At 32.0% G+C, this 16,405-nt stretch overlaps 1 protein-coding gene across 1 annotated transcript in view; it reads left to right on the top strand.

Annotated features, from left to right (window-relative positions):
- The window catches only part of LOC127702843 (inositol 1,4,5-trisphosphate receptor type 2-like), a 112,979-nt gene that overhangs the window by 16,519 nt on the left and 80,055 nt on the right, over window positions 1-16,405 (top strand). Inside the window, exon 2 of the mRNA XM_052207147.1 lies at window positions 2,406-2,485. Within this exon, the coding sequence (XP_052063107.1) occupies window positions 2,406-2,485 (80 nt within the window). The remainder of the gene's footprint in view (window positions 1-2,405; window positions 2,486-16,405) is intronic.

The raw sequence follows: 16,405 nt of genomic DNA on the forward strand, positions 1-16,405 counted from the left end.
ACAGCTAAATGTATTTGCTTTCATAATTGCATTTATTCCTATTTGTTGTATCCCGGGCAAATACCATACAGGCCTTCAAAAATAACAATATAAATCCAGACACTCTCAGAAACCGAATCTGTCATCCGGTATTCACCCAAATGGAACGTTTACAATTTACAAACATTATAATTATTATTATCATTAAAACGACTTTTACATTTCATTCCAATCCCCATAAATGTAATAGTCATAATTAAGAGAAAAAAAACCATAATAATTAGTATGATGATGGTGGGATAGTGATTAACGTCTAGTGACAATCATTAGAAGCAGTATGATGATGGTGGGATAGTGATTAACGTCTAGTGACAATCATTAGAAGCATATCAGAACGAGAATATGTTAAAGGTATCCGATACAGACAAGATATCTCATTGATTTTTTCCCTTCAAGTTTTGACACAAAGTCAATTTTGACATTACATATATGCACTTTTAAAATAGACAAAGAGAAATATACCATCATGACTTCCTTTTAAGATATTTCAGTTTAAAATTTGCATGTTTCATGTAAAAACACAAAATTTCATTTTTCAATACTTTTAGAAAAAATAACTAAGTTTCAAACGGAAAGAGATATTTTCACCCATTTAATGCGAGAACAGTTTTGTGAAATCATAGAATTATCGGTAGCAAAAAACCGTAGACAATGTTCTTGCTAATACAAATGCATATAGAAAAAGTTCTAGCGTTGATTTTTTTCTTGTAATCTATATAACCTTCTTGAAGAAATACATAGATAATTGCATCGTTCTTTGTCAGTTAGGGTTGAATTAGAGAAATGATCAACACTTTATAATTATGAGCATCAAGTTATAGATAATGCATATTTTAAGGTTTTTCTTGTCGTAGAACACACCGAGGGGTGTCAGGATTGATCAAATGAAAGACCGACCGTAGGGAGGTCTGGGCAATCCTGACACCCCGAGGGGAGGTCTTTCTTTGGGCAATCCTGACACCCCGATGTGTGTTCTACCACAAGAACAACCTTATAAATACGCATTATCTGACTTATATACCGTCAAAAAATATTGTTTTTTTATAAAGATTTGCAAAATTTAGCATCCTATTTTACCGACCACACTAAAGTGGGATATTCCTTTCTAATGCGTTCAGGTTTTAATACGCGCTACGGCTCATTTAGAATGTGAAATAAAACTCACTAATTAATCTAGATATAAACCTTAAAAATTATTATCCATACACAATAAAAATATTACTGTAACTGCATGAAGTAAGACACAAATGAATTGTTACCATCTGATAACGGTGTATGAAAAATACAAGACACTTTGTAAGTAATTTAATTGTACCAACTTAGTTTATGGAAAGGAGGAGGTGCTATGTTTTTTTTTGTCTATTTGTAATGACATTTTATCGCGGAAAAGTGATTATTTTTTCAACAATTTTCATTGAATCGAATGAAATATTCAGAATGATTTTCTTTTGAATAGCAATACATTTTTTTCAACAGATAATCAGGATATAATTATATACCCCCCCCCCCCCACCCGACCTCATTGTGAGGTACGTGAATCATGGTTATTCAATAGAGTATAAGAATATTTTATCAGATAATTATTTGATAGAGTAAAAGGTATACATAAAAGTTAAGAACTGACACGAAGGGGGCACGAAATCGTGATGCATGTACATGTTACACGAAAACGAATATCAATACATGTAGATCACAGTATGATTTCCTATTCAGTGTGTATCGTCCTGAACATGCATGAAATATTTAACGTTAAGTAACCATCAATCAATAAACCTATTCAGTGTGAATCAATAAGATTTTCAAAATCTTACACACGAATATGTTAAATCTGGCTTTATTTTAAAGTGTTATGAAAGTTTTACATTAAAATTCATCTCGCATATATGATGATGTCTCTGTATTGTAGCGATAAATTAACAAAACTTCACATTATTTGTTTCTAAAATTAAAATTCGGGCAATGACGATTTTTTTTACACCTATCATAGATTGAACTTTAAAAAATAAATTCCCAAATCGGCAACAGAAACTATCAGACGAATATAATTTTGAAGTAAATTATAGTTTGCATTTTTATCAAGGAAAATAATGACCTCACACAGGTCATTATTTTATGCCTTGGAGCATATTTCATTGAAACATGGTATTGTCCGGGTTGATTCTTCGAAAGAATGACCTATCGTTCTGAAAGAAAATAACTCCATATAGGTATATAATTGAAAAGATTAACCAAGTACAGTTTAGTTACACCTGCGGGCTTCTCATTCTTCTTCCATTCGTAAATATTATAAAATCTTTTAGTTGAAAGATTAGTAAAATACATGAATGAATATCAAAACAGTATTAATATATTTTTCTTTTTTTCAGTGGAAAAACCTGTTACAATAAAAAGGGGTGGATTCAACGGAAATGTTGAACAAGCGTTTAAAAATATAACGAAAGAAATGGTAAGTTTTTATTTGGTAATAAATTGATAAGATTGTTTGATTAATCATTATGCTTATTTACAGTAATAACTGAAACTTTATTGTTATACCCTAACCTTTTTGTTGAAATAGTTCGCAAAAAAATTACATGTATGTCTTCGTTGTCTTCATGTATTGTCATCCCCCAATAATTCATACAAAAAGACATTTCCTCTTTGTAGAAGTTTTTCACTCAAAAGTCACATATACTAACTTCGTCTTCAACATGATTAAATTTTTGGGTAGTTCAAAAAGAATCATGGATCCTAGTATATTTAAATCAGTACTATATGACTGTTTTCTATCAAAACTAAGGAAAACTCATCATAATGATGCTGTTTCTCGGAAATTAACATTTGATAGTCCAAAAAAAAAAAAAAAAAAAAAAAAACGCCAAAAGAAGAACGAACCCATTTGCAAACGTTGATCTAGTTTATATTTGAACCTAAAGAAAACTATATTGAATAAAAGAACAGCGTTTTAATAATGTCCCGCCGCATAGTGTTGTGTGTCTCATTTTCTTTACCTGTCCGACCAGTCGTCTCTTGCCGTATTTTCCCTCAGATTACATTTTTCCTTCCGCCTCGTCTGGTCGTCTAGGTACGGCCTATTAGTTTCCTCCCTTGGTCCCTGCAGACGTCCGCTGATTGATGCAGAATGAGATGCTTGTTAAAATAATTCTCAAAGCTGAATCAAGGTACATGATAACGCTTATTTACTCTTCTCAGAGAAAAAGGATCTTTATGGTCATCTACATTTTGTAGTGTAGGCATATGAGCACTTATTTTTCTCATAATAATTATTTCCATGGGCCATAACTTCCACAGAAACTTTCAATCAATATTCTTTTTCAAACTCAATGCTGCTAAAACAAAGTTTGTGTCTTTCATTTTACCATGCATAGCACGTCAATAATTTTTTTTCACAGAATTCATATAATCAGAAGATGTAACGCCATACCGAGTGAAACCCGGGTTATAGAAATCGATATAAGAATCTCCGAAAGAGGCGTGTCCGTGTGGGATGTACATATGCATACGCATCACACACAGCATGTAGGAATGGGGACGTTAAATCTGATGCATCGTGTAATGAGTGAGAGTGTCACGCACGCTTTTTGAACGTTCATGAACCCGTGCAACAACTCTGTGATGCGTCCGTATGTGACCTGTTACAAACCATCTCTACGATATCCAACAGATCCTTATTTACAAGTTTAAATTCCTTTCCTTGATCCCGGTATCCCATCGATCTCTGCATACACTACCTATTGTATGTTTACTGTTAATTTGTCTCCGTCCTGAAAATGCATGATATATTTGCCAATGGACGTTAGACAATCAATTATGAAACAATAACTTGTTCCAGAATACCACTGCCTCTTAAATGACAGGATTTCTGTGAAGGTCACACATCGGATTGTCACATAGTTCTTAGTTTCATACAGCCAAAAAACGTTTATACATAAATTTATATGGTGAACAAAATTTAACTCTTCGGATAGAATTATGATTACATTATAAAAATTGATTATAATACCCTGTGTTTAATGACCTGTATTTCTCTAAACGGTGCGATGTCATAAGATACAAGAACTTCAAATGGTGCAACGGGTTTTCTCTAATCTAAGAGTAAGAGCTCGACATTGAATTCATGTCGGTCAATAAAAGAAGGTTCATTTCTAATAGCTGGTGAATAGTTGTCTCATTGGCAATCATACAACTTCATCTCATTTTTATATTAACTGAACTATGGTGAGAAATAACATACATAGGGATGATTATCATATGATTATCATATGAATAAATTGACTTTGATGGTGTTTAACATATTATTATTCCTTTTAAAAGAGATGACAAGTTCATGTGGTTATATAATGTCATATATAATGTCATATAATGCAATATAATGTAATATAATGTAATATAATGTAATATAATGTAATATAATGTAATAATGTAATATGATGTAATATAAAAATAGTTTGTATAATCTTTTGTGATGCACTTCGTACAATGACAGTAAAGAATGGTCGTGCAATTATAAGAGAGAGGCGAAAGATACCAAAGGGTCTCATAAGTAACACTCTAAGAGGGGAAATTTTCTCTCTATCACGTGCACATATAAATTCTTGAAGACACACAACACTGGACTTGTCATGGCACATATTGAAGTTGAAACAAAAAGTTTTTGTAAAGGTTTTTTTCATTCCATCTTCCGTCCTTACGTTCATACGTCTGCGCATTGTATCCACTATTCATCCGAAATCAATAGCTTGGTTTCAATGAACCATGTAGTTTACTTTTATAAATTTTGACTTGGATGGAGAGTTGTCTCATTGGCACTCATACCACATCTTCTTATATCTAGATAATCTCAATAACCCTATGGCATCATGCAAAATATCCAAAGGATATCTTAGGTTTCCCATAGTAGAACATCAACATGTCTTTTAGGTTTTTGTATCGTTTTGTTTCTGTATCATCATTGATGTTTACCCCACATTTCTATTAATTCAAGGACTTTGTCATATCTACGGAAAGAGATAGGCATTATGTAGCCGCAACTCCTCCTTAAACCGCTGACTAAAGTTCAATGAAACTTCACAAAGTATTTTTTTTAATACATAATGCCAGTATGCAAGTATCATTTTACGTTTAAATCAGAATGATTTTTTTTATGTCCATTGGATTTGCAATATCTATATAAATACTCAGTGGAGAGGGATGTATACAAATTTTGTGTAGCTTCTATTCATGTTAATTTTATTTTTATTTATGTACATATTCTATGTTATATTCAAATCAAAGGGTTATATTGATATTACTATGATATTTCTAAAAGCGGATTCTAAGCAAATTTACTTTTGATTTTTAAGAAAGCAAACACTTTCTTATTAACATTTTATTAAAACTTTTCATCGTTTGTGATGTATTTTAACTGAAAACTGACAACACTTTTGTTCCGAATAACAGACACTATAAAAGTTTTCCTACAATAAAAAGTGAAACCGGTTAGATTTGCAGCGTTTAATAGCTATTTTAACAACTTAGAGTTATTAGACCATGCCTCATGGCAATAAAGTAATAAAATATTATAAAATGATAATAATGTAAATGATAAAATACAAAAAATAAACGACCCATTTATCTTAATTTTTAACAACTAATTCTACAATTAGTAAGTTATTTAACTCTGCCTTTAATGTCTAAATTGATAAATAATACCAAGATCAATACTGTAATGTTGTTATACTTCTAGGTTTTTAATTGTATATGCAAGAGTGCTGCAAATTCTGCTGTTTTCATTTGATGTTGTGAATTTGTTATCTGATCATTTTTATGCGATAGAATAATGAAAGACTGTCTGGATTGGGGATGGGTTTCCATTTATGCATTCTTTAACTCTTTACGTCGGTTTTTTCTTTGTAATTTTTAACTCTTTACGTCGGTATTACTTTTGTAATCTTTAGACGTCGGTTTTATTTATGTATTCTTTAACTCTTTACGTCGGTATTACTTTTGTAATCTTTAGACGTCGGTTTTATTTATATGTATTCTTTAACTCTGTACGTCGGTTTTATCTATGTAATCTTAAACTCTTTACGTCGGTATTACTTTTGTAATCATTAGACGTCGGTTTTATTTATGTATTCTTTAACTCTGTACGTCGGTTTTATTTATGTAATCTTTAGCTCTTTGCGTCGGTTTTATCTATGTAATCTTTAACTCTTTACGTCGGTATTACTTTTGTAATCTTTAGACGTCGGTTTTATTTATGTATTCTTTACTCTGTACGTTGGTTTTATTTATGTAATCTTTAGCTCTTTGCGTCGGTTTTATCTATGTAATCTTGAACTCTTTACGTCGGTTTTATTAATGTAATCTTTAACTCTTTACGTCGGTTTTATTTATGTAATCTTTAACTCTTTACGTCGGTTTTATTAATGTAATCTTTAACTCTTTACGTCGGTTTTATTTATGTATTCTTTAACTCTTTACGTCGGTTTTATTAATGTAATCTTTAACTCTTTACGTCGGTTTTATTTATGTAATCTTTAACTCTTTACGTCGGTTTTATTAATGTAATCTTTAACTCTTTACGTCGGTTTTATTTATGTATTCTTTAACTCTTTACGTCGGTTTTATTAATGTAATCTTTAACTCTTGACGTCGGTTTTATTTATGTAATCTTTAACTCTTTACGTCGGTTTTATTTATGTATTCTTTAACTCTTTACGTCGGTTCTATTTATTTATTCTTTAACTCTTGACGTCGGTTTTATTTATGTATTTTTTAACTTTTTAAGGGCATACGATACAGTAGAGATCCCTCGTTGATTTTGTCTTGACATTTTGATAGAAGGTCAATTTGAATGTGTACTTTTGAAATCTTTAACTCTTTACGTCGGTTTTATTTATGTAATCTTTAACTCTTTACGTCGGTTTTATTAATGTATTCTTTAACTCTTTACGTCGGTTTTATTAATGTAATCTTTAACTCTTGACGTCGGTTTTATTTATGTAATCTTTAACTCTTTACGTCAGTTTTATTTATGTTATCTTTAACTCTTTACGTCGGTTCTATTTATGTATTCTTTAACTCTTGACGTCGGTTTTATTTATGTATTTTTTAACTCTTTAAGGGCATACGATACAGTAGAGATCCCTCGTTGATTTTGTCTTGAAATTTTGATAGAAGGTCAATTTGAATGTGTACTTTTGAAATATGCAAAGAAAAATATACCTTCATGTCTTACTTTTTGAGATATTTTGGTTCGAAATTTGCATATTGAAGGAAAATCCTGAAATTTCATGATTAAGGACTTTTAAGGAAAGTAGCAATAGTTTTGAACGAACAGTCATAATTTAACCGTTTTTTTTTTGTAAAATGTTCCCTTGATCCATGGCAACAACATGCTGTAACAAGTTTAAGGTTTACCCCAATAATTATTTCCTGAAAGTATATTACTATTATTGAAATAAAGAAGTTGACAATATTTTTGAGTCTACACAGAAGTGCAGAAAAAATTCTATCGTTGATTTGTTCTTAAAATTTTGGTGGAGCGTTCTTGAAACAGTACTTGATTGATTGCAAAAGAAAAAAACTAGGGCTCCATGTGCTTGTTTTTTCAATAAAAACCATAAATCTTGATTTTTAATGGCAAGCGTCCCGTTTGCTGATATGGCGCTAAATTACATTGAAATCAGTTTTAATCGCGATAACGTCGTGCAATCATTCCCGCCGTACACGACTACGCAGTCAAGTTCAGTGGTATAGCCAAGGGATTTTTCCAAAGCAACTATATTAATCATCAACATTTATAAAGTTGGTAACTCGTAAAATAGCATAAGATATTTGCCTTAATGAAATGTTACGAAACTTGGACAGAATCTTCATCATAAAACAAGAAATAGCATCTTAAAAAGTATTCTAGGATTACTAAATTACTTTGAGAAATCGGAAACAAAAAAGATTAGTCTGATAAAAGAATTAATTTGCATCTCTGTCCGACATTAGTCCTATAATGCGTGTAGACAACACAGCTTGGACATAGTTTTAATTATTCAAAAGGCCCCGACATGATAATATAAAAAAAGGACATTTGGTATGATTGCCAATGAGAAAACTATACCCCATAGTTCAAATGACGAAGATAAAAGCAATAACAAGTCACCGTACGGCTTTCAACAATAAAAAAAAACCCACACCGTATATAGTCAGCTATAAAAGGCCCGACATGAAAAATGTGAAACAATTCAAACGAGAAAACTAACTGCCTACTCTATAGGCATTATATGTATGTATAGGTATGTACAACCATACCCACATTAACTCGTGTTAGCTTAGAAACTACTCTGAACATGTTTAAAAAGTAAATATTTAGAGTTGTTTTGTGCAAATTCATGTCATAATTGTCTCAATAGTCCATTACGGTGTAGTATAACATTTCATAGGAAGTACAGCAGTCGATATTAGAGCATGACATTGCATGATTATATCAATAGATAAGTTATATAAGCTTGTTCTCGTGGTATTCTTTATTACGGTACATATGATTATTGACTTACTTGACTGTACTTCCATTCTAAGAATGGGGCAATATTGCAACCACCTTGTTAGTCCGTCTGTCCGGTGGTCCAACAAATATTTTGTTACTACTTTACAGAATGACTTCATATTTGGTCAGCGGCTTGACACCAATGAGTTGTAAAGTGTGAACACTTTTCGGGTATGTCAGATACCTAATTCCCGTGTGCCGATACTTCGATTTTTGTTTTCTCTCAATATGTACAAGAGGGGATGTGCTTGTTTATTTGATTTTATTTGATTTTTGGTGTTTTAACGCCACTTTTAAGCACCGCTTTTGGGCTATTTCGTGGCGGCCAGTTTTTATTGGTGGAGGAAGCCGGAGTGCCCGGAGAAAACCACCGACCTTCGATAGGAAAACTGACAATCCTAGTCAATTAAAATTGGAGTCGAGTGCACCCGCACGAGCGGAGTTCGAACTCACAACCTCAGTGTTGACTGGCTAGTGATTACAGTAGTAACTACTTAGACCACTCGGCCACCGAGGCCCCCTTGTTAATTTGACCTGTTGATACTCATTGTAATGCTTTTTGTTATTTAATGTTATTCAGGGTTATATCTGGTCTATTTACCAGCTTTGATAAGTGTTTGGTATTACTATAAATTTTCACTTCGTGCTATGAACATCACAATTATTTATTTTGTAAAAATATTTCCTTTCTCTATTGGAACTGTACACGTATACCTAACAACAAAACTATTTTCATTTACCTGTGTTTAAAGTCATTGCAAATGGCTGATATTTTTGTTCGAGCATATTGTTTTTCTTAAATTGTTTAACATTTCATACCGATATAACATGTTACTTTTATTATTCTTCCCTTAGTTTATTTATTTTGTATTTACATTGTACCGTATCATAGGTCAAATTTATTTGTTCAGTGTATGTTCACTGGTGTTAATAGGTCCTTTGATTGAGTTAAGCTATTTCAGTTGATATTTTATAGTGTGTCTTTCTATGTTGTGATGTTACACTATTGTTTCAGAAAAAGGGTGAAGGTTTGGTACCATTAAAACGTTTAAACCTGCTGCATTTGTTTGCACCTGTCCTAAGTCAGGAAACTGATGTTCAGTAGTTGTCGTTTGTTGATGTGGTTCATAAGTGTTTCTCGTTTCTCGTTTTTTATATAGATTAGACCGTTGGTTTTCCCGTTTGAATGGTTTTACACTAGTAACTTTTGGGACCCTTTATAGCTTACTGTTCGGTGTGAGCCAAGGCTCCGTGTTGAAGACCGCACTGTGACCTATAATGGTTTACTTTTATAAATTTTGACTTTGATGGAGAGTTGTCTCAATGGGACTCACACCACATCTTCTTATATCTATTTAGCACGTCAACTGGTGTGTACTTCTTTTGGTCTATCAAATTGGGTTTATTATAACTTCATCTTTTTAACTGACAGTTCGTTTTCAAAAACACCGTTAAACTCCGCAACTTTTTAATGTACCTATTCAAAGTCAGAAACAGCATAAGGCAATGTTCTCATTTATCATGTTATTTTGTTATTTTGTTAATAATCTCTGTTAAATTTATCCGTACAATGACAATTCTCCATACAATTTAGAGCTTGCAAATGGTGTAGATACTATATATTGATCAAAACAATACGTTGATATCTATTTTACTTATTGGGCTTTTTGTGTAGTTATGTTTCTGTCTCATTGACGTATTATTATCTACATATCTTTTCATGCATTTACTATATGAAATAAAAAAACACATACAAAATTATAAATGTGGATCTGATTTTTTTTTTACATTTCTAAATGATACTATTTACATGAATGTGAAGTTATCAGTCGGTTCGTTATTCGATATTCAATATCCAAGCGGCTGCTAGCAGTCGGTTCGATATTCCAATTTGGTTGAAAATCATAAAAATTAAAATATTCGATAACATTAAAAGCATGATAGTCATAATTAAAAGGAGTGAAAAGGTATGTAGGAAATCGTTTGATGATCCCTTCAAGCTGTCGTAAATTCTCGTTGTATATAAACCCTTATGTACATCGCACATTTGTCTTTATGAAATATAGATTTTTATCAATAAATATGATAAAACGACATCAAAGATGTACTTTTATATATGATATTTCTAGAAACAAAAACAAAAAACGATCACTCTAGTAACATTTAAAAATATAAACAGAAATAATTATGGAAAGTAAAAAAAAAGAAAAGAAATATATAGTGAAAACCTACCGGAGACCGCTTAAATGACGTTGAGACCCCCCTGATCTCTCAATCTTCCTAATATTATGTAGATAGTTAGTTAATATAAAGATACAAACGAGGCCAAAAGGAATTTGGGAAAACTTCTTGTCTGCTATGTTTACAGAGGGCTCAAAGTGCCAGTTTGATATTCAAAATATATAGTGAAAACCTACCGGAGACCGCTTAAATGACGGTGAGACCCCCCTGGTCTTTCAATGTCAATATAATTCGATGATCTTTTAAACTATGTATATATACAGATGGTACCAAAAGGCTTCTTTGATATCTCCGGAGGTCTTAAATTGTAAATTTTCAGCTAAAAATCTTCGAAAATTCAGGTCAAAGGGCACAGGGCGATGTCTAGACCCCCCCTGATCTCTCAATCTTCCTAATGATATACAGATAGTTAGTTAATATAAAGATACAAACGAGGCCAAAAGGAGTTTGGGAAAACTTCTTGTGTTTTACCTGAATTTTCGACAAATTTTAGCTGAAAAGTGACAATTTAAGCCCTCCGTAGATATTGCAGATGACATTATTCTAGGAAATCCTTTTGATACTATCTGTATATATACATAGTCTAAACGATCATTCAATTTTATGGACATTGAAAGACCAGGAGGGTCTCATGGTCATTTAAGCGGTCTCCGGTAGGTTTTCACTATATATTTTGAATATCAAATTGGCACTTTGAGCCCTCCGTAAATATAGAAGACAAGAAGTTTACCCAAATTCCTTTTGGTGCCATTTGTATCTTTATATTTACTAACAATCTGCATAATTTTATGAAAATTGAGAGTTCAGGTGGGTCTAGCAATCGCCCTGTGGCCTTTTACCTGAATTTTCGACGATTTTTAGCTGAAAAGTGACAATTTAAGACCTCCGTAGATATCGGAGATGACTTTATTCTGGGAAATCCTTTTGATACTATCTGTATATATATACATAGTCTAAAAGATCATTCAATTGTATGGACATTGAAAGACCAGGAGGGTCTCCGGTAGGTTTTCACTATATATTTTGAATATCAAAGTGGCACTTTGAGCCCTCCGTAAACATAGAAGACAAGAAGTTTACCCAAATTCCATTTGGTGCCATTTGTATCTTTATATTTACTGACTATCTGCATAATTTTATTAAAATTGAGAGTTCAGGGGGTCTAGCCATCGCCCTGTTGCCTTTTACTTGAATTTTCGACGATTTTTAGCTGAAAAGATACAATTTAAGCCTTCCGTAGAAATCGGAGATGACATAATTCTGGGAAATCCTTTTGAAACTATCTGTATATATACATAGTCTAAACGATCATTTAATTTATGGACATTTAAAGACCAGGAGGGTCTCACGGTCGGTCATTTAAGCGGTCTCCGGTAGGATTTCACTATATATTTTGAATATCAAACTGGCACTTTGATCCCTCCGTAAATATAGAAGACAAGAAGTTTACCCAAATTCCTTTTTGTGCCATTTGTATCTTTTTATTTTCTAACTATCTGCATAATTTTATGAAAATTGAGAGATCAGGGGGATCTAGCAATCGCCCTGTGTCCTTTTACCGGAATTTTCGACGATTTTTAGCTGAAAAGTGACATTTGTGTTGTTTTTTTTTTTTGGCTTTCCAGAATTATCTATATTTATATTTTTAAAACGTTTGTTTTTGTTTCTAGAAATATCATGTATAAAAATCTATATTTCATAAAGACAAATGTGCGATTTACATAAGGGTTTATGTTTGAAGACAACGGGAATTTGCGACAGCTTGAAGGGGTCATAAAACGATTTCCTACATATCTTTTTACTCCTTTTATCTATGACTATCATGTTTTAAATGTTATCGAATATTTAGATTTCTATTATTTTCAACTAAGAAATTTGAATATCGAACCGACTGCTAGCAGCCTGTTGGATATTGAATATCGAATAACGAATAACGAACCGGCTGCTTACTTCACATACATACTATTTACTTCATTATTAATGAATAAATATAACAATTCTTGTGGTATGGACGTTTTCCTTAGCAAGTACTTTTTTTTCAAATTCGGGCAACTGGATTTATGACGTCAGCAGATTTTCCGCAAATGTGACTACATCTAAAGCGACGTCGCGAAATGTGATCGTTTTTATTAGAAGCATCGCGAAATTACAACGTTCTGATTAACAACGTCGCGAAAAAAACACAAAATGGTTTGAAAACGTTATTATCTGCCCCTGTTACTGTATCGTATGCCCTTAAATCTGTTTTATTTATGTAATCTTTAACTCTGTACGACGGTTTTATTTAGGTATTTTTTAACTCTTGACGTCGGTTTTATTTATGTATTCTTTAACTCTTGACGTCGGTTTTATTTGTGTAATCTTTACCTTTTTGTTATCTATTCTGACATCGGACTCGGACTTCTTTTAATTAAACTGAGTTTTACTGTGCGTATTGCTATGTGTTTCTTTATTCTACATTGGCTAGAGGTATAGGGGGAGGGTTGAGATCTCACAAAACATGTTTAACCCCGCCACATGTTTGCGCCTGTCCCAAGTCAGGAGCCTCTGGCCTTTGTTAGTCTAGTATGCTTTTTAATTTTAGTTCATTTATATGTTTTGGAGTTTAGTGTGACGTCCTTTTCCCCTGAACTAGCACACAATTTTAGTTAGGGGCTAGCTGAGGACCACCTTCGGGTGCGGGATTTTCTCGCTGCATTGAACCCATTGGTGGCCTTCGGCTGTTGTCTGCTCTTTGGTCGGGTTGTTGTCTCTTTGACATATTCCCCATTTCCATTCTCAATTTTATTTAACTCTTGACGTCGGTTTTATTTGTGTAAACTTTAACTCTTTACGTCGGTTTTATTTATGTAGTCTTTAACTCTTGACGTTGATTTTATTTATGTAATCTTTACCTCTTTACGTCGGTTTTATTTGTATAATCTTTAACTCTTTACGTCGGTTTTATTTATGTAATCGATAACTCTTGACTGCGGTTGCATTTATGTAATCTTTACCTCTTTACGTCGGTTTTATTGTTGTAATCTTTAACTCTTTAAGTTTTTTTTTCATGTTATCTTTAACTCTTTACGTCGGTTTTATCTATGTAATCTTTAACTCATTACGTCGGTTTTATTTATCTAATCTTTAACTCTTTACGTCGGTTTTATTTATTTTTTCTTCAACTCATTACGTCGGTTTTATTAATTTATTATATACTTAGTAGTAAATACAGGTAATTGTATGTTTAATACGATCAATGACAATCGTGTTGTATTAGCCATCAGTCATGGTTGCAAAGGCTTTATCAAACCTCTAATCTGTATGGCGTCACGTAATCGATATCAGTCACGGTTACAAAGCTTTATCAAACCCCTAATATGTATTACGCGATTTCCCGTGAAAAAACATAAGAGATATTAGTTGTTCTTGAGGTACATGTATATAATTAAGTGTATATGATATGGCTTTTTCAATATCACACATCGTATCAACCCTCAACCAATATAATCCTTCGAGCATAGCTCTTGGGATTATATTGGTGTCTCGGGTTGATACAGGTGTGATATTGAAAAAGCCACATGATATTTTCTATGTAATCTCAACTCGTTACGTCTGTTTCACAGATCAGAAGTACTACAAAACTTCCGGGACCAGTGCGCTTTAATATGCAATTAAAGGTTTGCTCAATTTTTCAGCACAAATCAGGATAGGATAGGGTATAGTTTTGACATGAAATGACTGTCACTTTATTTAAACCCAAGTCAAAATGATTATGAATTCTTCAAATCGCAGAATTTAACTTAGAAAACAATGGGGCTATGGATTAGTGTTTTTATTTCTCATTCAACAGTATAAGTTTAAAAAAAATGAAATAGATATGTATACTTAAGTCTAAGTTTTAAAGTACTTATACATCAAATTGAATTTTGTTTAAGAATATAAAGAGTCCAAAATTGTAAGAAATCTACATAATCTTAATTTTTGTCACGTAGTTCGATTTATTCGTGGAAAAGCTGTTTAAAATAAGGAAAGAAAGCTAAAAATATAAATAATCCGTCATGAAATTTACATTTTATCCATTAAAAGATTATAGGCATCGTAAGCTGATCTTTGGCTTTACAATTCAATATTGGTTGTGTGTCAGAATAAGCATGAGTTGCTATAAAGACGGTTAGTGCGTACATGTTGAAAGTCTGATCAATTATTAAACTCTAAGAATAGTATCATTTTTTAAAAGTTTTATTGAATATACATGTAAATATAGAGATCATATTTTTGATAAAACTGCATCTACATGAACTAATATATGTATAAGCGTAATGCATGACACATGCATATGACAATCACTATTTATCAAAAAGATTCATTAAAAAATAAAGATTTCATGTTTAAAATATTAAGATGAATTTCTGATTCTGATGTTGACAAACTGCCGTTACATTCATAATAATAGATACTTAATGGGTACCCGGTAGAGACCAGCCAAATACTAAATAATGTTATGTGGACAAAATTCGACTATGCTTTTCACACTGAGATTGTCAAAACCCCAAATGTAAGGAAACGTAAGTGAATTCGATTTCAAACAGTCGAGATCATATACCATGTTTTGAACAATTGTACGCTGAGCCATTACATCGAAAATCAAAACATAATTTAGCATGGTGCACAGTTGTAAATGACTATTTAGATAAATATTGCAGATGTTTGTAAAATTGTGCATCGTAGGACATCCAGACAAATAAATGAAATTTGTCTTTATGCGATGCATTACCTAGTTTTACGTCTGAATGGAAGTTTGACTTTCGTTTGGAATGTTCTTTGTTATCATATTTTGTATACATATTCATCTTGTTGATCTGTTCTGTGAATTATAATCAAGAATAATATATTAATTGTAATTGTGCCTTCTGAGAAAAAAAAAACGGGAAATTGTGTGCAACCTCTTTGGTTATGTAGAATAAAGTAAATCAACAATGCCAAAGAAAAAAAAATATGATTAGTATGAATGAATGTTACTAGTTGTTTTACAATTATTTACGCCGTGATTTGGTGATCCATGCGATTGTTCCCTGCATATTTCATAAAAAACAGAGTAAACTATGATTTATGATGCGTAGTTTTAGTTTTGACACCAAACATCAAATTATATATGCACTGTTGAGATAATTGTTAGATTTTGTGACGTAAATAGGTAATTACCATTATTTACATGAACTGGACCAGTGTTTAATAAATCGGGACAAAAAAGATGAAAAAATGAAATTAACAATTAGTCCTAATCTAAATTATGGTTAATGAGCAAAAATCACGGAACTTGAATAATAGTCTTATTTGTTATTAGTGTGTCCTGAAATAACATTCAAAGGAAAATGTTCACAAAATAGCAACAACATTACTCTTGTGAATTCTATGAAAACATGTTTGAGATTACGGAAGATAAAACGGGGAATTATGTTTATTTAATACCCACTAAGGATACAAGAGCTATGGTAAATTATGGCAAAATGCTTGAAATTGAATTAGATTTAAGGTTTAATGATATTGAGTATGGATGATACAGACGGTCATATCATTTCTAATATTTCTTTTGGTTAGATATATTAAGAACGCTAGCTA

The sequence above is a fragment of the Mytilus californianus genome, unplaced genomic scaffold (assembly GCF_021869535.1).
Source record: "Mytilus californianus isolate M0D057914Y unplaced genomic scaffold, xbMytCali1.0.p SCAF_5, whole genome shotgun sequence".
NCBI lineage: Eukaryota > Metazoa > Mollusca > Bivalvia > Mytilida > Mytilidae > Mytilus > Mytilus californianus.